The sequence below is a fragment of the Lolium perenne genome, chromosome 4 (assembly GCF_019359855.2).
Source record: "Lolium perenne isolate Kyuss_39 chromosome 4, Kyuss_2.0, whole genome shotgun sequence".
Lineage (NCBI taxonomy): Eukaryota > Viridiplantae > Streptophyta > Magnoliopsida > Poales > Poaceae > Lolium > Lolium perenne.
Window position 1 is genome coordinate 30296906 of NC_067247.2, and position 25918 is coordinate 30322823.

The following is a 25918-nucleotide window of genomic DNA, read 5'->3' on the forward strand; positions in this document are numbered from 1 at the left end:
CGCGCCACGTCGGATGGGCAAGTGGCGCCGCAGGCACGGACGCCACACAATGATGTGTGGCACCGATGTGTGGGGCGCCACACAAAAGGGTTAGATGGGTGAAATAGTTTTTCCGGGAGGTCAGTCTGTGCTATAGTTCCAGAAAAGGGTTACTTATGTGTAAATGGCCAAACAACAACACCCAATTATGTGGCAAAATTTTGTTTTCGGAATCCACAAGGATCATTGCGTAAATTTGCCCCTCCTCCTTTTTAACAAGCCACCCCGTTCTTCTGCCTGTCACCCACTCTCTCTCTCTCTCGTCTCTCTAGTCCCTTCTCACCTCCCAACTCAGAACCATGGCCGGGGAAGGTGGACGCGGTCAGGTCGGGGGGAAGGGGAAGGAGCCGCTCTCCGAGTCCAAGGAGCACCTGGATACCACCCTTTGTGAGCCCGAGACCCCAAACCTTCTCATGAGCTCATCCTATCCCACTTTCTATAACAACTTCCGTACTAAATTTGTATTTGTTCCTTGGGATTTCTATTTTCGTGCCCCTGCTTCGTTAGTTGTACTCAGTTTTCCCCAGCTCGTTAGTTTTTCCTCAGCTTTCCCCTCCCTCTAGTTTGAAACCCCTCGAAGACGCGGGTTGCCGTCAGGTCAGAGGCCTTACCGTTACCGTTAATCTGACGGGTGGGGCTGCACAGAGGTGGGGCTGCATAGAGGGCAGTTCCTCTCTGACCGTCTCGTGCTGACGGGTAGCCATCCATCTACCGTTGACGCGTGGATTGTTTTATTTCCTGATTGTATACACGGTGCTGCCAATGACAAATGGGGCCGCTCTATGGGGCTGCCGCAGCCAATGACCAGTGGGTCGTCTATTTATTTATAGAAAATTATATTGCCACTCTGTGGGGCCTCCGCAGCCAATGACCACTGTGGCAGGTGACTATTTTCGCAGCTTAATCTAAAGTGACTCTTATGCTAAACATTGTGCATCCCGACGTTGACCTAGCAGTGGCGGCGAGCATAGCCGTTCTGACCATGCCGATATCGGCATCGGCATCGTTTGGAGGATGTGGTGCTCGAATAATAGTGGAAATGCGACATTATCTTTTACATGTGCATAATATATAGAAAATAGTTAGATCTCTAAATCGATGCATATGAAGCTACATATATATTCTTGGTCATAATCCCCTTATCTAAAGGGGATGGATGCATGGCTTCACGTCGTCGTCGCTTTCATCGTCAGTATCTTCGTCGTCCGAGTAGTAGTACTTCCTGCACATTGTTCCGTCGAACACCTTCACTGTGAGCACATCATCGCCTTCATATTTGAAGTGTACGAAGCAGCCGAAATCCACACCGTGCGCGATGGCGAATTTCTCCCAGCCCTTGTCGAGGTACATCCGGCCTTGACCGTCAAATAGGACCTCCACGGTCCAGAGACGAGGACCACAGTCAGCTGCTCGCAGATACACCTTAGCTGGCTCCTGGCCGTCAAGATAGTCCGCAAACTTTTTTGGGAGAGCCTGCAAAGAGATCGAGCGCCGATCGTTTGAAATTAAAGGTTTTTTAGAACATGCCCATAATTAATCACATGCATCATATATGTGGGAACGCGTACGTACCTTCTTGACCAAAGGGTCTTCATAGACGACGATGAAGAACTCCTCTATGATCAATGGCAGTGTTGACGGTGGTGGTGGCAATGATGATGATCCACTTCCCCTTCCCCTTCCCCTTCCCCTTCCCCTTCCCCTTCCCCTTCCGGTCCGCGTCCGAGACGTGGAAGCCATGGCAATGGATCAAGTGTATGTGAACGAAGAAGAGAGAGGCAGAACCTATTGACACAAGGGATGGCCGTGTGGGTGTTTATAAGGGAGAGATGACCGTTGTAGGGGTTTACACACACTACAAGAGGAGCCATCATATTGCAACACATACTTTACAACCATTTTCATATGCGTTGTAAGTATTCATTGTAGATACATATATATGTGGTGCAGTTGTATCCGTTGCAGGTGAAAATAATTGGTCTACTGCGCGCGCATGAAAATCTGTTTTTTCGCGCTAAGTGTGAGATGCGCGGGGATACTGTGTGTATTATTTTGGTACCTTTTTTTTTGCATGGATTATTTTGGTAACTTGGCATGCGAGTTTTCCTCTACGTCCCACCAGTTTTTCCTCTTCTCTTGGCATAAACTTCTCTACTCCTCATCTCAAAACAGTATCATCTCCTCCCTCGTATCCCACTGCCTGATCGTCTTCCTCCTCCCGCCGCCGCTACCGGCTAGGTCCGCCGCTGAAGCTCCCAGATCCTACCTCCTCTCTGATTTACCTCTCCGTTCGGATTACAATATCTTGTATTCATTTCCTAGAAAATATCACTGACGTAACCCTAGATTGTTGACCGGCATCAGCGATCTACCCCGTTCCATTTGCCTTCTTGTCAGGTGGCCCGGTGATGATGAAGAGTACAGCCTGGCCGAGGAGTACCTGTCGGAGCCTAAGGGTTGCCTCGACCTTGACTTGGGTTTGCTGTTCGTATCAGACGAGATCCGATCTATGCGAAATCCTCCCAGAGCTGGATTTGTGCGCAGAGGTCAGGTGTGCGATTCATCCTCTAATTTCCCCTTGGCTTGATCGGTTTACTATACTTTCTAGTTTGACATGCCCGCTGATCAAGTGTGGTAACCGCTTGTTGTTCACTGATGTGTACAATTTTGTACTGTCCAGGGTCTGTTTTAGTTAAAGTGACTTGGTGTTCAGGTTACATCTTTTGTTGATGGAACGATCTGGTTGAATTTGGGTCCCTGGATAATATCAAATCCGTAATTAGTGCAAGATAGCTTGTTTAATATTTAGACTGCGCATGATTCCAACTCAGTATAGTTGGTTACCGGCCGGCTCGTCTAGTTCTTGTCAAACTGGAACCTTCTTGCGTTTTGAATTCCCATATATATAAATAAGCACAGGCATTGCATTTGTTGCAGAATTATTACTGCGCCATAGCCTCAGAGGTGTGGCAAGCACGTCAGATTAACAATGGAGATGGATAATGAACATAGACAGGTAAAAATCTTTTCATCTTTTCCTGTTTGGATTGACTAGATGTCAGTCACTATTGTAGTACTGCTCATATCTCTGAGTTAATATATCTCGTGGTTTCTTAATTTGCATTTGTACAAAGGATATTATTAAGATGTCAAAGAAACAATTCCTGCAGGCAAGGAAGCCCCTAAACATCAGGTATGCATTATAATTTATTGCAGTGCATCCGTTTCCTTACATTGGTAAAAGCACTGCCATGTATTGATAATTAGCTCATACCTTTTATAATCACAGACAAGCAAGCGTCCCTTATGGGATGGTAGTAATAATTAAAGAGAACACAAAGTTAGAGCGTTTTATCTAGTCCAAATAATCTATTAGACAAGTATTTTCTGTCGCTCCAAGTCGCTTGTTTCATAAGTTACCTTATTTCATTTCTAATGCAACTTTGGTTTACTGTGGTGTTCTTGCATAAATAGGTCAAATTTTGATGGAAATCAGTTCAAAATCTCGTAGAAGGCTCCAAAGAGGGCTGCTACAATGCGTATGTGTGGCAGGGCTGAAAGGAACAAGTCAAGGTATCAGCCAATCACTACAATCTTATCTATATCTTTGTAGTTACTCTGATCATTTATGCGTACAAAAACTATGCACCTATTATGGTACTTTACTACTTTCCTTTCAGCTTCTGAACTTTCTAGGCTGTAACCGCATGAAACTAAAAAGTCCAATAACTTGTAGGTAAAGGCCCTCACTACCAAGAAAACAACACATGTGCCACGAAATTTAAAATTATGGTAAAGTACCTCTAATGTGACAATATATCAATTCATGTTGTGCCTACCAAAGCTGGTGGAACCATGTGCATAGCTAGCATATTCATGATTTCCCCTCATCTACTTAATTTGGAGTATCAGTGTAGAATTTCGCGGATAAAATTTACACTCTGAATGGGTAGAAGTGGAGGTCAAGTGATCTGGAAAAAATTCCGAGGAAAACTAATTTCCATTGTTTATATACTAGCAAAACTACAGAATTGAGTCTGTTTCTCTACTGAAATTTGAAATATTTTTCATGAGAAGGTTCACTGCATTCAAGGACGCATTATACTGGGACTTAAGGGCCTTTGAATCCCTATTAAACTGGGACTCAAGGGCCTTTGAATCGATTGGTTGAGTACACTATTTTTTCCCAAATCATACTATATACCTTTGTTTATTTCAATGCAAACTGTGGGCAGTTCTTTGTGATTTTTGTAATGTTCTCCACACAGAGCTTCTCCTATCTTATGTGAGCGATGTGACCATTTCTACTTGTGCTCGTAGGATTAAGTGTTTAGACTTTGCTCTACATGTACATGCCTACTAACAATTTCCTAGTATTATTTAAATTGATGTCTCTACTGAATTTTGTAGGAAACCAGTATGCAAGTTGGTGCTTGCCAACGTGAAGATATCAATGTTGCAGAATTGTATATCTTGTAACATCTAATATAGGTAAGAATACCCTTTTTACATGTTTTGGATCAAATATATAGTAGAAATTACTATACCCTTGCCTACTGTTTTTTTGCAACGTCCGTTCTAAAATATGGACTTCCTTTTTGCAGGAGCAAACTATCAGCAAGGCCTGCCAAATTCAAATGCTACATTAGAAGGCGGAGCACGAGAAGAAATATATATATAGAATTAGTTAGAATATCATATTGTTATGTGAGATTGTAAGATGTGTACTCTTAAGATTATTTTCATGTATGGATGGTGATTTTAATTATAAATATAGAAATGTTTCTTCATGCAATGCTTTAATATTCTATACTTGTGTGCTGCCGAATATATGTATTAAGTAGTATTCTCTCGAGGAAACAAGTACTGCAATATATGAAGCTACAAAGCCACCCAATCCAAAAAAAAATTGTGTCAAAATAAATTATTCAATCCACATATATTATGTACCAACGGACCCATATGCGTTGCTCAACATTCGTTGCCACTTTGCAACGCTCTATCCCATGGTTACCAACGGACCAATACGCGTTGCATTGTACCCTTGCAACACCCAAAAACGCAACGCATCATTATCCGTTGGTAGAGGCGCTAGCAACGCCTATATTGACATTTAGATACAGATAAATCTGTTGCTGTAGGTAGGGTCCTGTTGTAGTGACAATAAAATAAGGAGGAGGTGAACGTTGGTGGGGGTTTACACAATAAATTAAGGAGGAGATGACCGTTGTGGGGGTTTACACAACAAATTAAGGAGGAGACGACCGTTGTGGGGGTATATATCTCAACAAAATTAAAAAGTAATGCGGAATATCTTGATGGAAATGGAACTTCGTGATATAGTTTATCATTTTACCGTGAAAAATAATGCCTAAAAGAAATGGTAATTTGTGATAGTTTATCATTTACCGTAATGGCTACAACAAATCATTGATGGTTTATCATTTTTTGCGTGAAAAGTAATGGCTACAAGAAATGGGTGATGGTGTATCATTTTTTGCGTGACAAGTAATGGCTACAACAAAATCGGTGAGGGTTTATCGTTTTTTGCGTGAAAAGTAATGGCTACAAGAAATGTGTGATGGTGTATCATTTTTTGCGTGAAAAGTAATGTCTACAACAAAATCGGTGATGGTTTATCGTTTTTTTGCGTGAAAAGTAATGGCTACAAGAAATGGGTGATGGTGTATCATTTTGCGTGAAAAGTAATGGCTACAACAAAATCGGTGATGGTTTATCGTTTTTTGCGTGAAAATTAATGGCTACAAGAAATGGGTGATGGTGTATCATTTTTAGCGTGAAAAGTAATGGCTACAACAAAATCGGTGATGATTTATCATTTTTTGCGTGAAAAGTAATGGCTACAACAAATCGGTGATGGTGTATCATTTTTTTGCGTGAAAAGTAATGGCTACAACAAATCGGTGATGGTTTATCATTTTTTGCGTGAAACGTAATGCCTAAAAAGAGTTTATAATTTAGCTCGTGAAAAATAATGCAGAAAACCAAACTTTGCGTGAAGCTAACCGGACGACGAGAGAGAGAGGGTGGTGGCCCCACCAGAGAGAGAGATAGGGGTTATCCTGCCCGTTAGATCATACGATCAACGGTCGGCGGGCACGATCCGCGTGACATGGGCTAGACCAATCAGGGCAATGTTGGGCGTCTGTGAGAGTTTGTGAAGGGAGAGGGCAAAACTGAGTAGTATCAAGAGACCAAGGGCAAGTGAGTAGTAAATAGACTAAGGGATTCAAATATGAGATTTAAAAAATGGAAAATGCGTGTTTTGTACAATGAAACCCATCTTGGCCTACCTCAAACTATTTGCAATACAAATCTACATGAGTGTGAAAATTATGGCCTCATTCAGACAAAGTATGTTTTGGGGAAAGCTGTTTTGGGTAGGGCTTATTATGGAAAACCATGCACCTTCATAGCTACTAGGTGATTTGAGAAGTGGCAATTTGTGGTGAAACTTGATTTATCTATGATTTGAGAAGTGGCAATTTGTGGTAAAGACTCAATGAGTAAGTGCCACTCTTTTTCGGAATTTTTTGCACATTAAATAACTCATTTAACTAGTTAATCCCATTTGTTGACTCTCTGTTGACCAGCCACTTGAGGGTAAAACTGAGTATATTGCACTAGCCAGTATTAGCACTCAAGGGGAAAACTGAGCACACAAAAAATGCTAGTATATGACTCGAGGGTATACCTGAGTATATCTAAATTTCCAGGGTTAGACCCAAGGACGCGTGTTGCGATGCAGAAGTGGAAGACGTGCCATTGTTGACGCGTGTCGCGGTGCAGACGTGCAAATAGTGGACGCGTAGGACGCGGGTCGCATTTAGGACGCGTAAGCCCCTCCCTCCCTCCCTCTGCACACAGTCGTCTCATTCTCGCTCACGCACGAAACCACCCCTCACGTCCCATCAACTTCTCCAAATCGAAAAAACCCCAACCGCCGTACGCACGCTACCCTGCCGGCGATGGAGAAGAAGAATGCGCCGGCGGTCGTCGCCTCCGAGCCCGTCGCCTCCGCGCCCGTCGCCTCCGAGCCCGTCGCCGCCGAGCCCGTCGCCTCCGAGCCCGTCGCCGCCGAGCCCGTCGCCGCCGAGCCCGTCGCCGCCGAGCGCGTCGCCGCCGAGGGCGGCGCATCCAAGCGCGGCGCCTCCATGAACTGGGCCTCTCTCTCGGCTGATGGACCACTTCACAAGATCGGCGAATGCTTACTGGCGAACGAGGAGTACACCGACACCTACTCTGCTATGAGGCAAGTCTGTAGAAATTGGCGCTCAGGTTTGCCTGAGCCCGACGTGCACCTGGATGAATGGATCATGCTAGACCACGCCCTTCCACGCGTCGCTGAGTTCACCTTCCTCCATGTAATAACCCAGAACATAGGAACAACGAAGGGTAGATTTAGAAATGGGATGTGCATTTCATCGCAAAACGGGGGAAATTTTCGCGCTTTATTGCAACTAAACCTAAGAGGGATCGAGGTTCTCTCTCATTTTGCACTTAGGGTTAGGCAATGTGAGTTAGGGAAATTTCGACATGATCTCTTTTGTATCTTGATTGATTTGGGGAATTTCATTTGACAAGTGTTAATACAATTAACAATAAGCATTGAACAATATAAAATGGAATTCATAATTTAAACACAACTTATGAATTCAAACAACTTTGAATTTCAAAGTGAATCATAAATACAATGTTTATTCCAGAATATAAATATTACATAAATCAAAAGCTCATAAACAAAAACTTGGGCTTTATTGATATCACAACACAAATTACATTGTCTTTACAAAATTCTTGATACAAGAATTGGTGAATAATAAACAGAAATGAAAATAAAGATTACAATATTATTCCTAAAACTAAAACCTAGACTATATGACTTGAAGTATTTCTTCATAGCCATGTCCATCTTCAAACCTGCAAAACAAAGAATCAACACTAGCCAGAATGTTAGTGTTAGCCAAAGATTCAGTTTGGACAGTGTAAACTATCACAGCACACTTGTGCTTGTCCAAAACCATGGACAGCACAAGATAAGGGCAGCAGCAGACCAAACCTGAGCACACACCAGGGGCTCAAGTTTCAGCATATGAGAGCACACAGCTCAAGTGTGCTAGGCAGCAACAGCAAGGCCATGCAGCAGCATAGTCACCAAGCAAGCCAGGCTTGTGTGTCAATGCAAGGATAGAAGCAGGGTTCATATAAAAGGGGCACAAACCCTAGAAATCATAACCAGTCGACCAGATAAGATTCACCAGGTAAGGGTGAAGCAAGAACAAGCTCAGTTCATCCAGTTCTTGAGCAAGAACAGAACCAAACCACACAACCACTTAAGCCACCAGAAATCATGGTGACCTAGAAGATCAACTAGACCTGGAGGTGAAGGGCTGTGAACAAACCCAAGTCTGCATCAACAAAACATTTCTTTCTAGGAGCTGGAACAAGGTATACCAAGTTCCTGGAGAAGATCCAATGGATCTAATCCATCATATGCATGACATAGTCATGGGGTTGAGCAGATGCTCAACAGGGTGAATCATCACTTGGTTTTCACCAAGGATCACTGCTAGTCTAAAAAGCCACCAAAATAGAAACCATCCAGATACAGATCTTGTGCACAGAAGCAAGATCTGATGCACAGATAGCACCAGTAGATGTATTGCAATAAATAGCAGCTAGTATAGACTACACAGAAAATCCTAGGCACATAACCATCAGTAAAACCCTAGATTTCATCACAGGCAAGCATATTGGCATTCATAGTTAGTATGATCCCCAAATATGCAAGCAAAGTTGAGTAGCCAACAGGATCCAACCAATCATGTGAGCAACCAGTCAGTAGCAAGGTTACTGAGGTCGCATCACACTTAGCACCAAATAAGAGAAAGCCAAATATATCACATCACTATCCAGAAATGGATTCAGATTCTATTTTGCTTGCTAGATAATCATGAACAGTCAAATCATTTGCAAGCAAGTAACTTAATCATCACTGCATAAGCAGTTCATCATAATTTAAGTAATACAAGCATGAATTTATCACAGATCCATGCTAAGCATGACAGTAGCACACTGTTAAGCAACACAGTTAATCTATAGCCACTAGAACAAGTCTAGGTAGCTAAGATAAGCAACAGCACAAGTAAGCAACAGCACAGTGATGCTTGAGCATCAGCATCACCAGATAATTAACTCATATAGCCACAGTATTAGACAGTAAGCAATTACTGACAATCAATTGATCAAATGGATCAATTAGAGCAAGCCAAGTTACATAGAGAAGTTAGCCAACAAGCAAGGAATGATCCAAGGGATCATTGGCTTACAGAGATAGTACTGGAGCATATCAGGCACCACTGGCACACACACAAGTGTCACAGATGCAACACAAGTACACTTAGACAAGCAAGCATGATAGACCAGTAAGCATAGCAAGCCCATAAGCATGAACAGCAGGGTATATCAAGCCATAAACAAGCACAGCATAGCATAGCAAGGTCAGAGCATGCTAGAAGCAATAGATAATTACCACCTGGCATGTACAGCAAGCAAGGCAGCACTGGCCAGTACCAGAAATTGGTAGATTGGCCATAGCTTGCAGAAAAATGGAAGCACAGGCTACTTAGGCAGCCATGGCAAGGCTCTATGTGATCACAGGATCACCAGAGAGCAGTAAAACAGGAGGAAGAAGAGGCACAGTAGCTTGGGAGGAGCACAGGCATGGAGAAGAGAAGGAGGAGGAGCAGAACACTTACATGCGCCTGGTGGCAGAGGCTATGGCATGGCGAGGCAGTGCTCGCGCGGCCATAGCAGCTGCAAGACCCAGGGTAGGCACCGGCGTTACACCGACGAGCACGAACACCACCACAGCAGCATGGCACAGAGACGACGGCACTGGTACTGCAAGCAACACCGCACCAGGTCGGTCTCAGGGGGCGCGTACGTCGACGGCGAGGACGAGAGTTCGCCGGAGAACCACCAAATCGTCCGAGGCGATTCTCCAGTGGATCCAGATCGGAGGCGATTCGCCAGGAGAGGACGAGAAGGGAGAAACTGCGCGGACAGATCGATAGATCTGCTCACGGCGGTTCAGGATCGGTTGGTGGATACGGCGGGGGAGCCCGGCGATGGCCGGAGCAGGGCGGCGGCCATGGCGGCGACGCCATCGCCACGGGAGTCGCCAGACGGTTAGGGTTAGACGAGCGAGTGAGAGGGCCGAGTGAGGAGAGTGAGGTGGGCCGCTTCGGCGCCACCGAACCCAAAAGGGGGCCAGCCTTATTGGGCCGTCCCTGGGTTAAGTTATTGGGCTGGGCCCAATAGGGGTCCAGAGGGGTACTTTGGTCTTTTTACATTTAATCTAAGATCAAAACTTTACCAAATTTTAATAAATCATAAACAACTCTAAAAATTCAATAAAAATAAGATTTATGAATGAAAAATAAATCTTAAAAAGAATAAAATATGAAATGGAATTTATGAAACAAATTCAAAATTATGAATTTTCAGAATTTAAATAATAACGTGGAATTTAAAATTATTATTTCCTTGTAATTAAAATTCAAGGAAAAATCTCAAATAAGTTCAAGTACTTATTTTCAAACATTTCAAAATGAAATTCTACTACTCCAAGTCATTTCTTTTGAAAGAGGGTATTTTTCCCAGAAAAAAATACTATACTCCTTTTTATTCCAAAAACTATAAAGTTCACTCTATAATTTCAAATTATTTTGGAATAACTAAGGTAATCATCAAGTAAAATCATTTTACTTTGAATTGTTGTACTTTGTGTGAAACACAATGATTAATACTTTTAAATCAATTGTAAATTACCGTCAAAGACATAAATCTTAAATACAACCCTAAATTGTAATAACTCATTGGGGTAAAGGGATTCAACATAAAATAATCCATCCATGATTGCATTATTTGGATTTTTATAACATTGTCCTTACCGGACAATGATGCTTCTTACAGAACCCGAGGTCCAGGTTCCATCAACTGCATTGAACTGCACTATCTCGCAGTCCACAGGCAAGTTCACCCTTGCTCATGTCAACTTGATTATTTTCTACTACTTTAATGCAAAGCTATATACTTATCATTCCTGCATCGCAAATGAAATGTTATTTTCCAACTATGAATATGACTATGTGGCTGGCAATGGAACCATGGTATGTGTTGATATGGTGGAGGTTCCATTGCAATGGGTTATATCACCCTAGGATTAAATTACCAATGCCGTCCAGTGATTCTAGCGCCGTACAAACCGCGTTGACCATGAGATCTATAATGGCTCTGGAAAAGCCAGCTGTATCTTTTCCCTTCTGCACGCCAACGGATTGGTAGAGCCGGCGGGGTGCTGGAGGCACTGCCGTAGGTTGGGATAGCCTTTTAAATCCCCATCCATTAGTGATGATGGCTCTACGATCTATGAAGGATTGTCCAAAGTACACCATGAGTAAAGCCGTATTATCGGGGGAAGTCTACTGGAGGTGTGCGGGTGGACAAAAGGGTGGGTTTGCAGTCGCGGAGAAGGCGGTGTGGGCTTGGATCTTTATACCTGGCCTCACACCAAAGGAAGTGTGAACGGGGGCAAGTCCCTGCGGATGGCAAAAAGGGTGAGATCTCTTGTGGGAAAAGTAACGCACCTCTGCAGAGTGTATCAAATTGTGGCTGTCACTCCTTGTTCCGGGAAGGGAACTGCGAACGCGGCAGGAAAGGAACTCCACGAAGTTCTGGTCAACCTGTGAAGACTGACGGGCATAGTTTTCATAATAAAAGCAACCTTTTGAAGAAATGTTTTCAAAACATGCATTGACCTGCGATTTCCTGATCAATGGTCGTAGCTAGTGCATCAAACACCTTTTATTCTTTTAGAACTTGCTGAGTACCTCTGTACTCACTTTCTTTCGACACCCTTGCTAGAGTGTGATCCGGAAGTGGAGGCTATCAACGATGGAGCACCAGAAGGAAGCTACGAGCTGGTCTACGAAGAACCTGATCTTACCGGCGGAGTGGAAGGCATAGACTATGGGATAGTCTACGGACCAGATGACACGGAGGTGGAGGAGTAGTGACATACCCTAGCATCATAGAGCCGAGCAACGTAGAACTTACCTAAATAAGTTGTTGAGCTCTTTATATTGGTTATGAGTTGTAATTGTACTTAAGTAGTATCTTAGGGTGTTCTCATAGGACCTGTGAGAATACCAACTTGTTAAGGCAATGTTTGTAATAAAGTATGGAGTGTTATGACCTGCAATGTTTCTGTTGTACCACTCTGAGGGATATGGCAAATTGTGAAGAAGTCCCTTCGCAAAGATCATATCAACGACTTGTATACTACAACATGCAGTGGTATGCTGGGTCACCGCAGCTGGTATCAGAGCAAATGTTGCGACCTTAGGTTGGAAAAACCTAGTATAGGGAAGAAACCTGTAGGAGTCTAGTAGAAATGGTAAAGGATTCTCTAGAAATATGGTGATTATTCACTTGAGAATAGCAAAACCATATATTTTAGTGCGATAATTCTTTATTATAGCTATTATGCTGCATTATCACCACTAATATTCTGCTTTTGTATACAGCCATAATGGCGAATACTTTTCCTAAGAGGACTTTGAGGAAGGTTGAGGGTTGGCTTGGTGATTATGATGGACCAATAACAGCTCTCCTGTGTGGGATGCTGAAGGAATTTCATTGTGATCCACGGATACCTGTTATCAAGTATACTTACTATGATGGGGAAATCCTAGCCAAGTGCAGAGTATCGGTCCAACTACCGGAAAAACTGCTGATGAGTCGTATAATGCCATACGGAGAAGCCAAAACTATCACCACAGCCTACCATATGGGCCTATTCAAGGCAATCCTTGAGATAAGGCAGCACAAGTCAGTAGAACTGCTATGTTCAGAGTTTTCTCATATACCTCATGCCGAGGAAGATGAGGATCCCACTCTTAATCATTTGGTGTTAGCACACAGAAGTCCTGAAGCTGCAGCACAGCACATGGATAGCTGTAAGTCTTTATTGACCACGATGTATCTTTTACACATGAAGATGAGAGGTGAGATTGACCACATGCTAGCTGAGTTCACGGACCCTGATAAAGTCCAAACTCGGATGCGTGATTTGAGGGCACAACCACAACATACTACACCTTTCTTTAACCCAGACATCAATGTAGATTTGAGTGACCCGTGGTCCAAGAGAAATCCACTTACAAGAGATCCACTTACACCTATCTTTGTCCCGCACTATCCACACGTGTCAGCATCATATGATACTGGATATGGGGGAGACCATTCATGGAACATAAACTGCTCGGAGTCACCGATCGAGAACTCGACGGGTTGGCGTTTCGGGGAACCTTTCGGTGATGAGGAGGAGCCAATTCCATGTGATACAGGAGATGAGAGTGATGCGGTTAACCAGAATGTTAACCAAAGCTATGGGCAGAAAGAGAAAGACACCAACTCCATTTCGTTAGATTTGGAGATGGGGTTACCCAAAACATCCCAGTACGTCGTAGGTGAGAGTTCTGGAAACAAGAAAAAGAAGAAGAAGAAGATGAGGGGTCAAGTGAATAGGAATCCTCCATGGATGATTGGAGAAGAGGAGCTGTATTCCACTGGGGATATGTATGAGTCTTTATCTAGTTACTTTGGCATGACAGATCTCTGTCTCGGCACTTCGTCCGATTCAGACTACATACCTACGGGAAGAACTTTCATTCCGGACGGTCTTCGGAGGACAGACCGCTGTACCGGATGGACCCCAGGAATGTATGCGGAGGCGAATGAAGACGATGAGGAGTAGAGCCCAGGGAAGAATACAGTAATCTAGGTGGTATTGTAATAGAACGTATTTTAAATTCCCGTTGGCTTGGGCTTTGAGCCAAATAAGTGGTTTATATATACCACATGTAATATAAGTTTGTGAGTGTGTTATGTATTATACGGTGTATATACATAATAAATGTTTGTTTTGGATTTGCTTCTTGATTTTATTGTGTGACTAGTTCTGGGCAATGAGTTGAGCTCAGAAAACATTCGCATGGTGTAATTATGAGTAATCGCTCTTTGTTACAGGACTAGGGGGAAATGGCGTTAGTAGAAACCGAAGAGGCTCGCAGAGAGCGGGAAGCCAGAGAGAAAGAGGAGGCAGATGCAGCAGCTAGAGCAGAGAATGCACCACCACCACCACACCCAATGTTGCACCCAGACTTCCAACAGTATATGAGGTCAATGGAGGAGGATAGGAGGCGTTACCAGGAAAGTCAGAGCAAGAACATGCAGGATTTCTTTACCCATGTCATTAATGATAGGGGTAATGAAGGCAAGGGAGTAACACTATCGGACTTCCAAAATGCAAGACCACTACCATTCACATCAGCTCCAGAACCAATGGACGCTGAAGATTGGCTCATGGATACGGAACGGAAGTTGAAGACCGTTGGTTGCAACGATGAGGAGAAGATTAGATACACCACTTATCTGTTGTCAGGACCAGCAGCATCATGGTGGGAGAACCTTGTAGCAGTACACCCTCCAGATAAGGTATTCACCTGGGAGGAGTTCAAGAAGAAGTTTCGGGATGCTCATGTTCCGGACAGCGTGGTGGAGCTGAAGAAGAGGGAGTTTGAAGAACTAAGACAGAATACTGCACCAATTATGCAGTATGTTCGGGATTTCAATAGGTTATCCAGGTATGCACCTGAGGATGTAGATACAGAGGAGAAGCGGAAGAAGCGGTTCATGAAAGGCATGAATCCATACATGAAGATGCAACTGAGGTTGGCACAGACTGCTGAATTCCAGGAACTGATTGACTCGGCAATCACTTTCGAGGATGATTACCGGCAAGTCCAAGAGGACAGGAGGAAGAGGGCTCGTATAGAGCCAAGAAAGTACCCAATCAGTAAACCAACACCTGATCGGAGTTTCAAACCCCGATACCGACCTACTACTGGTAATCAATACAACCGGGGAGGTCAGAGTCAGAACCCAATCAACCTGATCATCTGCAACAATTGTGGCCTAAAGGGTCATTTGCAGAAGGACTGTCAGAAACCCAGAATCATCTGCTATGGTTGTGGGAAGGAAGGACACATCAAGCCGGAGTGTCCAAACAAGTCATCTTGGAGCGGACAGAGCTCTGGAGGACGAGGTGGAAACAACAACAACAACCGCAACAACAACAACAACAACCGCAACTACAACTACAACAACAAGAAGGGAAAGCCTTATGGAAAGCTGAATTGCACATCTTTGGAACAAGCGGAAGAGTCGGATCAAACAGTCTTAGGTACGCTAAGCATTCTTACTCATCCTGGCAAAGTATTATTTGATACTGGAGCAACCACATCATTTCTTGCATTGGAATTTGTGGAAAAATTCGGGCTTAGATGTTCTAAGTTAGAAACCCCTATAACTGTTCTATCTGCGGGGGGAACGATCTTAGTAACCCACGTGAAAGAAGCACAAGTCCTAACCATATGTGACTGTGTGTATTTCGCGGACCTATTCATCATACCCATGAAGGACATATCAGTCATCCTAGGGATGGATTGGTTGACAGAAAATGGAGCGGTGATTAACTGTGGAGACAAAACAGTATCACTTCGCAACTCCATAGGAGGTCGAATAGTGTTCCAAGGAGACAAGTACAGTGAGTTGGAGATCGGATTGGAACTCAATAGCTTGAAGGAAGTGAGAATTGAAGATATTCCTGTAGTGAATGAGTTTAAGGATGTATTTCCTAAGGAACTACCGGGAATGCCACCCGATAGAGAGATAGAATTCACAATCGATCTGATTCCAGGCACAGCACCAATAGCACAACCACCATATAAGATGGGGCCAAAGGAGTTAGTGGAACTGAAAGCTCAGATAGATGAACTGGAACAGAAGGGATTTATTCAAGAAAGTGTGTCACCATGGGGTACACCAGTTATTTTTGTGGATAAAAGAGATGGAGGAAAGAGGATGTGTGGAGATTACAGAAATTTGAACAATGTAACTATCAAGAACAAGTATCCTTTACCTAGAATTCAAGATCTTTTTGATCAAGTTCAAGGAGCGGGAGTCTTCTCGAAGATAGATTTAAGGTCAGGATACCATCAAATCAAGATCAAGAAGGAAGATGTACCAAAAACAGCGTTTGTATCAAGGTATGGACACCATGAATACTTTGTTGTACCATTTGGACTAACAAATGCACCAGCAATTTTCATGAATTTGATGAACAAGATATTCATGAAGTACTTGGACAAGTTTGTGATAGTGTTCATAGATGATATTTTAATCTATTCTAAAGATAAAGAAGAACATGCCAAGCATTTGAAGATAGTTCTGCAAACTTTGAGAGAACATCAGCTATATGCGAAGTTTAGCAAGTGCAAATTTTGGCTAGATAGTGTTGAATTTCTTGGACATGTTATAACCAAAGAAGGCATAGCGGTGAATCCAAGCAAGGTTCAGTCCGTATTGGAATGGAAATCACCTAAAAATGCTAAAGAAATACGAGGATTTCTTGGTATGGCAGGCTATTATCGGAGATTCATAGAGGGATTTTCGAAGATTGCAGGACCAATGACCAAGTTACTCAAGAAAAATACTCCATTTGTATGGACAGATGAGTGTGAAGCCAGCTTCCAAACACTCAAAGATAAGTTAACCACAGCACCGGTGTTAGCAGGTTCTGAACACGAAAGGATTACACGGTGTATTGTGATGCTTCCAAGAATGGACTTGGATGTGTTCTTATGCAAGATCAAAAAGTAATAGCTTATGGATCAAGACAGTTAAAACCACATGAACACAACTACCCAGTACATGATCTCGAATTAGCGGCAGTTGTGTATGCTTTGAAGAGTTGGAGACAATTTCTATATGGATCCAAGTGTGAGTTATACACCGATCACAAAAGCTTGAAATATTTCTTCACCCAGAAAGAATTAAACATGAGGCAGAAGAGATGGTTAGAGTTGATTAAGGATTACGATCTTAAGATCAACTATACACCAGGCAAAGCTAATGTAGTAGCAGATGCTCTAAGTAGGAAGAGTACGGAGAATCAACCTACGGAATGGGAGATTCCAAAGGAACTTCGGAAAGAGTTAGAGGATGCTCAGATTTTGTTTATTCAAGGTGATGAGAAGGGAAGTATAGCAACCATGAGGATTATGGATGAGATGTACTCAGACTTGAAATATGAGATTATCCGAAAGCAAGCGGATGATTTGTTCATCCAAGAGGAAATCAAGAGGATTGGCGAAGGAAGACCATCGGAATTCCATCTAGGGGATTTTGATTCATTATACTTCCAGAAAAGGATCTGTGTACCAGATGATCCAGAAGTAAAGTCAATCATATTAAAGGAAGCACATGAAACCCCGTATTCAATACATCCGGGAGGTACTAAGATGTATATGGATTTGAAGGAGATGTTCTGGTGGAACAACATGAAAAGAGAAATAGCACAATATGTCTCGGAATGTCATACATGTCAACGAGTAAAGGCAGAGCATCAGAGTCCTGCGGGATTACTCAAACCACTAGAGATACCGGAATGGAAATGGGATGAAATAGGAATGGATTTGTTACTGGTTTACCAATGACTAGTAAGAGGAAGGATATGATATGGGTAATAGTGGATAGACTCACCAAGAGTGCTCATTTCATAGCCGTAAACACAAAAGATACTGCAGAAAAGCTTGTGGATATTTATGTGAAGGAAATTGTGAGTAAGCATGGAGTACCAAAGAAGATAGTCTCAGATAGAGGTTCGATTTTCACATCAGCATTCTGGAAACAACTACAAGAATCTTTGGGATCCAAGTTGGATTTCAGTACAGCATATCATCCACAAACCGGAGGACAAACCGAAAGAACCAATCAGATACTAGAAGACATGCTTAGAGCTTGTGCTCTGAACTTTGGAGGCTCATGGGAGGACCATTTATCTTTAGCGGAGTTCTCATATAACAATAGTTATCAGAGTAGCATTCACATGGCACCGTACGAAGCATTGTACGGAAGGAAGTGTAGATCACCAATTTGTTGGTATGAAACCGGAGAGAACAGGGAATTTACACCGGACTACATCAAGGAGAGACAAGACGTCATCGAGGTGATCCGGGATAGACTTAAAATAGCTCAGAGTCGTCAGAAGAGTTACGCTGACTTAAAGAGAAGAGATTGGGAACCGAAAGTGGGAGACATGGTTTATCTGAAGGTTAGCCCAATGAAAGGACTTAAGAGGTTCGGAGTAAAAGGAAAATTAAGCCCTCGATATATTGGACCATTTAAGATAATCAGTCAGAATCGAGGAACAGCTTTTGAGTTGGAGTTACCGGCACAACTAAGTCAAGTTCATAATGTATTTCATGTATCACAACTCAGAAGGTGTTTGAAGGCACCGGATGATCCTATCACATATGAAGAAATAGAATTGCAATCTGACCTAACTTATGTGGAAAGACCGGAAAAGATTTTGGAAGTACAGTGGAAGAAGTTAAGGAACAGGGCAATCAAATATTGTAAAGTGCAATGGCAACATCATCCTGAGCGAGAAGCAACTTGGGAGACGGAAGAAGAATTAAGGAAGTCTTACCCCGAGATGTTCAGGTACCAATCTTAACTTCGGGACGAAGTTTCTGTTAAGGGGAGAGGCTGTAATAACCCAGAACATAGGAACAACGAAGGGTAGATTTAGAAATGGGATGTGCATTTCATCGCAAAACGGGGGAAATTTTCGCGCTTTATTGCAACTAAACCTAAGAGGGATCGAGGTTCTCTCTCATTTTGCACTTAGGGTTAGGCAATGTGAGTTAGGGAAATTTCGACATGATCTCTTTTGTATCTTGATTGATTTGGGGATTTGATTTCATTTGACAAGTGTTAATACAATTAACAATAAGCATTGAACAATATAAAATGGAATTCATAATTTAAACACAACTTATGAATTCAAACAACTTTGAATTTCAAAGTGAATCATAAATACAATATTTATTCCAGAATATAAATATTACATAAATCAAAAGCTCATAAACAAAAACTTGGGCTTTATTGATATCACAACACAAATTACATTGTCTTTACAAAATTCTTGATACAAGAATTGGTGAATAATAAACAGAAATGAAAATAAAGATTACAATATTATTCCTAAAACTAAAACCTAGACTATATGACTTGAAGTATTTCTTCATAGCCATGTCCATCTTCAAACCTGCAAAACAAAGAATCAACACTAGCCAGAATGTTAGTGTTAGCCAAAGATTCAGTTTGGACAGTGTAAACTATCACAGCACACTTGTGCTTGTCCAAAACCATGGACAGCACAAGATAAGGGCAGCAGCAGACCAAACCTGAGCACACACCAGGGGCTCAAGTTTCAGCATATGAGAGCACACAGCTCAAGTGTGCTAGGCAGCAACAGCAAGGCCATGCAGCAGCATAGTCACCAAGCAAGCCAGGCTTGTGTGTCAATGCAAGGATAGAAGCAGGGTTCATATAAAAGGGGCACAAACCCTAGAAATCATAACCAGTCGACCAGATAAGATTCACCAGGTAAGGGTGAAGCAAGAACAAGCTCAGTTCATCCAGATCTTGAGCAAGAACAGAACCAAACCACACAACCACTTAAGCCACCAGAAATCATGGTGACCTAGAAGATCAACTAGACCTGGAGGTGAAGGGCTGTGAACAAACCCAAGTCTGCATCAACAAAACATTTCTTTCTAGGAGCTGGAACAAGGTATACCAAGTTCCTGGAGAAGATCCAATGGATCTAATCCATCATATGCATGACATAGTCATGGGGTTGAGCAGATGCTCAACAGGGTGAATCATCACTTGGTTTTCACCAAGGATCACTGCTAGTCTAAAAAGCCACCAAAATAGACACCATCCGTGATACAGATCTTGTGCCTGAAGCAAGATCGATGCACGTATAGCACCAGTAGATGTATTGCAATAAATAGCAGCTAGTATAGACTACACAGAAAATCCTAGGCACATAACCATCAGTAAAACCCTAGATTTCATCACAGGCAAGCATATTGGCATTCATAGTTAGTATGATCCCCAAATATGCAAGCAAAGTTGAGTAGCCAACAGGATCCAACCAATCATGTGAGCAACCAGTCAGTAGCAAGGTTACTGAGGTCACATCACACTTAGCACCAAATAAGAGAAAGCCAAATATATCACATCACTATCCAGAAATGGATTCAGATTCTATTTTGCTTGCTAGATAATCATGAACAGTCAAATCATTTGCAAGCAAGTAACTTAATCATCACTGCATAAGCAGTTCATCATAATTTAAGTAATACAAGCATGAATTTATCACAGATCCATGCTAAGCATGACAGTAGCACCTTTGTTAAGCAACACAGTTAATCTATAGCCACTAGAACAAGTCTAGGTAGCTAAGATAAGCAACAAGACAAGTAAGCAATAAAGACGGTGATGCTTGAGCATCAGCATCACCAGATAATTAACTCATATAGCCACAGTATTAGACAGTAAGCAATTACTGACAATCAATTGATCAAATGGATCAATTAGAGCAAGCCAAGTTACATAGAGAAGTTAGCCAACAAGCAAGGAATGATCCAAGGGATCATTGGCTTACAGAGATAGTACTGGAGCATATCAGGCACCACTGGCACACACACAAGTGTCACAGATGCAACACAAGTACACCTAGGCAAGCAAGCATGATAGACCAGTAAGCATAGCAAGCCCATAAGCATGAAAAGCAGGGTATATCAAGCCATAAACAAGCACAGCATAGCATAGCAAGGTCAGAGCATGCTAGAAGCAATAGATAATTACCACCTGGCATGTACAGCAAGCAAGGCAGCACTGGCCAGTACCAGAAATTGGTAGATTGGCCATAGCTTGCAGAAAAATGGAAGCACAGGCTACTTAGGCAGCCATGGCAAGGCTCTATGTGATCACAGGATCACCAGAGAGCAGTAAAACAGGAGGAAGAAGAGGCACAGTAGCTTGGGAGGAGCACAGGCATGGAGAAGAGAAGGAGGAGGAGCAGAACACTTACATGCGCCTGGTGGCAGAGGCTATGGCATGGCGAGGCAGTGCTCGCGCGGCCATAGCAGCTGCAAGACCCAGGGTAGGCGCCGGCGTTACACCGACGAGCACGAACACCACCACAGCAGCACGGCACGGAGACGACGGCACTGGTACTGCAAGCAACACCGCACCAGGTCGGTCTCAGGGGGCGCGTACGTCGACGGCGAGGACGAGAGTTCGCCGGAGAACCACCAAATCGTCCGAGGCGATTCTCCAGTGGATCCAGATCGGAGGCGATTCGCCAGGAGAGGACGAGAAGGGAGAAACTACACGGACAGATCGATAGATCTGCTCACGGCGGTTCAGGATCGGTTGGTGGATACGGCGGGGGAGCCCGGCGATGGCCGGAGCAGGGCGGCGGCCATGGCGGCGACGCCATCGCCACGGGAGTCGCCAGACGGTTAGGGTTAGACGAGCGAGTGAGAGGGCCGAGTGAGGAGAGTGAGGTGGGCCGCTTCGGCGCCACCGAACCCAAAAGGGGGCCAGCCTTATTGGGCCGTCCCTGGGTTAAGTTATTGGGCTGGGCCCAATAGGGGTCCAGAGGGGTACTTTGGTCTTTTTACATTTAATCAAAGATCAAAACTTTACCAAATTTTAATAAATCATAAACAACTCTAAAAATTCAATAAAAATAAGATTTATGAATGAAAAATAAATCTTAACAAGAATAAAATATGAAATGGAATTTATGAAACAAATTCAAAATTATGAATTTTCAGAATTTAAATAATAACGTGGAATTTAAAATTATTATTTCCTTGTAATTAAAATTCAAGGAAAAATCTCAAATAAGTTCAAATACTTATTTTCAAACATTTCAAAATGAAATTCTACTACTCCAAGTCATTTCTTTTGAAAGAGGGTATTTTTCCCAGAAAAAAATACTATACTCCTTTTTATTCCAAAAACTATAAAGTTCACTCTATAATTTCAAATTATTTTGGAATAACTAAGGTAATCATCAAGTAAAATCATTTTACTTTGAATTGTTGTACTTTGTGTGAATCACAATGATTAATACTTTTAAATCAATTGTAAATTACCGTCAAAGACATAAATCTTAAATACAACCCTAAATTGTAATAACTCATTGGGGTAAAGGGATTCAACATAAAATAATCCATCCATGATTGCATTATTTGGATTTTTATAACATTGTCCTTACCGGACAATGATGCTTCTTACAGAACCCGAGGTCCAGGTTCCATCAACTGCATTGAACTGCACTATCTCGCAGTCCACAGGCAAGTTCACCCTTGCTCATGTCAACTTGATTATTTTCTACTACTTTAATGCAAAGCTATATACTTATCATTCCTGCATCGCAAATGAAATGTTATTTTCCAACTATGAATATGACTATGTGGCTGGCAATGGAACCATGGTATGTGTTGATATGGTGGAGGTTCCATTGCAATGGGTTATATCACCCTAGGATTAAATTACCAATGCCGTCCAGTGATTCTAGCGCCGTACAAACCGCGTTGACCATGAGATCTATAATGGCTCGAAAAGCCACCGTATCTTTTCCCTTCGCACGCCAACGGATTGGTAGAGCCGGCGGGTGCCGGAGGCACCGCCGTAGGTTGGGATAGCCTTTTAAATCCCCATCCATTAGTGATGATGGCTCTACGATCTATGAAGGATTGTCCAAAGTACACCATGAGTAAAGCCGTATTATCGGGGGAAGTCTACTGGAGGTGTGCGGGTGGACAAAAGGGTGGGTTTGCAGTCGCGGAGAAGGCGGTGTGGGCTTGGATCTTTATACCTGGCCTCACACCAAAGGAAGTGTGAACGGGGGCAAGTCCCTGCGGATGGCCAAAAGGGTGAGATCTCTTGTGGGAAAAGTAACGCACCTCTGCAGAGTGTATCAAATTGTGGCTGTCACTCCTTGTTCCGGGAAGGGAACTGCGAACGCGGCAGGAAAGGAACTCCACGAAGTTCTGGTCAACCTGTGAAGACTGACGGGCATAGTTTTCATAATAAAAGCAACCTTTTGAAGAAATGTTTTCAAAACATGCATTGACCTGCGATTTCCTGATCAATGGTCGTAGCTAGTGCATCAAACACCTTTTATTCTTTTAGAACTTGCTGAGTACCTCTGTACTCACTTTCTTTCGACACCCTTGCTAGACTGTGATCCGGAAGTGGAGGCTATCAACGATGGAGCACCAGAAGGAAGCTACGAGCTGGTCTACGAAGAACCTGATCTTACAGGCGGAGTGGAAGGCGTAGACTATGGGATAGTCTACGGACCAGATAACACGGAGGTGGAGGAGTAGTGACATACCCTAGCATCATAGAGCCGAGCAACGTAGAACTTACCTAAATAAGTTGTTGAGCTCTTTATATTGGTTATGAGTTGTAATCGTACTTAAGTAGTATCTTAGGGTGTTCTCATAGGACCTGTGAGAATACCAACTTGTTAAGGCAATGTTTGTAATAAAGTATGGAGTGTTATGACCTGCAATGTTTCTGTTGTACCACTCTGAGGGATATGGCAAATTGTGAAGAAGTCCCTTCGCAAAGATCATATCAACGACTTGTATACTACAACATGCAGTGGTATGCTGGGTCACCGCACTCCAACTCGGCACATCACGCTACGCCACCATAGATCTATCGGAAGTTCATACAAGGTTCAAATTCCTCCATATCTACCTTTTTATTTTCAATCTTAAACATCTTAGTGCTGAATGTTATCTTCATCAATATATTTTAGATACTACTTCGTCGGCTTTTGCCGTGGCATCATCGTGCTTGCCCAGAAGAACCCGCCGCACAAGATACGGCTGCTGAACCCACTCACAAAGAAATCGAACACTATGTTTGAGGCGCAGATGCCATCTGTTTTTCTGAAATCAGTCGCTGTTATCAAATCCCCGACTATGGTCTTCGTTGCCGCAAATTACCCACTGGAAATTGGTTGGGGCGATGAGAGCACTCCAACTAAGGATATAAATGAAGATTGGGGAGAAGGAAGATTTTCGATCAAGAACCATTGTTTGCGTTGCATTACCCCGTTCAATGGTGAACTGTATGCAGAGTCATGACAATTTTGAGATCGGAAGAATAGTGTGCACCAATGTACAGCAGCAGCGCGCGACCGTCAAGATGGAGACACTAATTTCATTTCCAGAACTTGAACGTCAGAAGTTCTACCTTGTGAAGTCGGATGGTGATCTGCTGCTTGTGTTGTTGGTCAGCGAGGCTTTGGCGGGCAAACCATTGGTGTACCGTGTGGACACTCAGAGCCGCTCTCTCCATCCGGTCAGTAACATTGGCAGTAATGCCTTCTTCATGAATTATATCCGGTGTATCTCCGTCGACACCAGAGTGTACCCGACACTTCAACCTGGCAGCATCTACTACACGGATTTGGGTTATATCAGAGAGTACTCTCATGATACAAATGCCTGGGATGAGTGGCCACTACGTGTGGATAGAATAGGACTCTACGGTTTGAGAAATGAACACAGGCCATACCGTTTGGAGGATGTATTGGCCTCACACTGCAGACGGAAGGAGTTCAATGCATATTTCCTTGTGGTAATGCACGAATGGAGGGAGGAAGAAATATATGGGGAGGAATGAAGAACAAATTCATTCATCCTGGGGTCCCTATCCTAATCTTCTTGTTGTCCATACATTGCGTGCGTCTTGTATATTTTTCAGTTTAGTTTGTCGTTAGCATTAACAACGTTATTGGCTGCTTTTGGCTGCTGTATGCAGTTTATGTATTATACTTAGTTTTCTGATTATGCTGTTGTGAATTTATCATATACTAGCTTCTAGATTTGCTGCCATATTGGGCAAAAAACGAGGGCCAAAAGGCATAAATAACCCCAGAGATTTGCTACTAGATTTGCTACCATATTGAAGAAAGACAGAAATAGAAGTTTCTCTAGATTTGATACTAATTTAGTGAAAAATACAGAGAGAGAGAAAGAGGGGAAAAGGTGCTCTTAAAAATGCCAATTTGGACCGAGAGACAAAACCCAGCTCCTGCTCACGTGCAACCAAACGCTTCTCGTCCTGTCCCACGCGGTCCCTTTCTACCAGCCCCACGCGACGCGGCCCCACGCGGCCCCACAGACGACGTGGCGCAACACGTCAGCACAGAACGTCCAAATAGACGGATTCCTTCCGTCTGAGCTCCTTCTGCGGGTTTCAGACATAGGCTTGGGGAAAACTGAGGAAAAACTAAGGGGCTGCGAAAAACTGAGTACAACTAACGAAGCGGGGGCACGAAAATAGAAATCCCTTGTTCCTTCGGCAGGCTTGCTCCAGGAGAAGAAGGATGAGCATGCTGAAGGAGTGGTCAACAAGGGATTCGACATCGTTGATGGTGAGGAATCAGGTACGCAGGATGCTTCAAAAAAAGGCTCTTTTTTTCTTGGAGTTCTTTGTAGCGGGAGTCCGGGATTGATTAATGGAGTAAATCCGTTCGTTAATCCTTTTCAGTTCAATCGGGAATCGCACCACCTCCAGCGCCAACAGTGAAGAGAGAGGCGGAGGAATCATCAGGAGGGAGTGCTCCAAAGCTGCCTCGCTTAGGTAGTATATACATGTCTAGTTTTTTTTTTTTTACTAGATCGCCCATTGGGTATCAGAGATTCAGAGAAATTGGTTTGCTTTGCAGCTGGGGAGAACCCGAAGAGGAAGGGGTCTACTGGGGGTTTCGTCGCAGACAGTGTTGAAGGTAATCACCGTCCCTTTTATCTACACACTAACAGGACGTACCTAA

General features: G+C 43.1%; 1 protein-coding gene across 1 annotated transcript; it reads left to right on the top strand.

The window, feature by feature from the left end:
- The first annotated feature begins 322 nt into the window (after positions 1 to 322).
- On the top strand, positions 323 to 25918 carry LOC127292058 (uncharacterized). The gene is made up of 5 exons (XM_071828903.1): positions 323 to 426; positions 25451 to 25531; positions 25636 to 25728; positions 25814 to 25873; positions 25908 to 25918. The coding sequence occupies exons 1-5, from the start codon at positions 339 to 341 to the stop codon at positions 25916 to 25918; spliced, it is 333 nt and encodes a 110-aa protein (XP_071685004.1). The 5' UTR covers positions 323 to 338.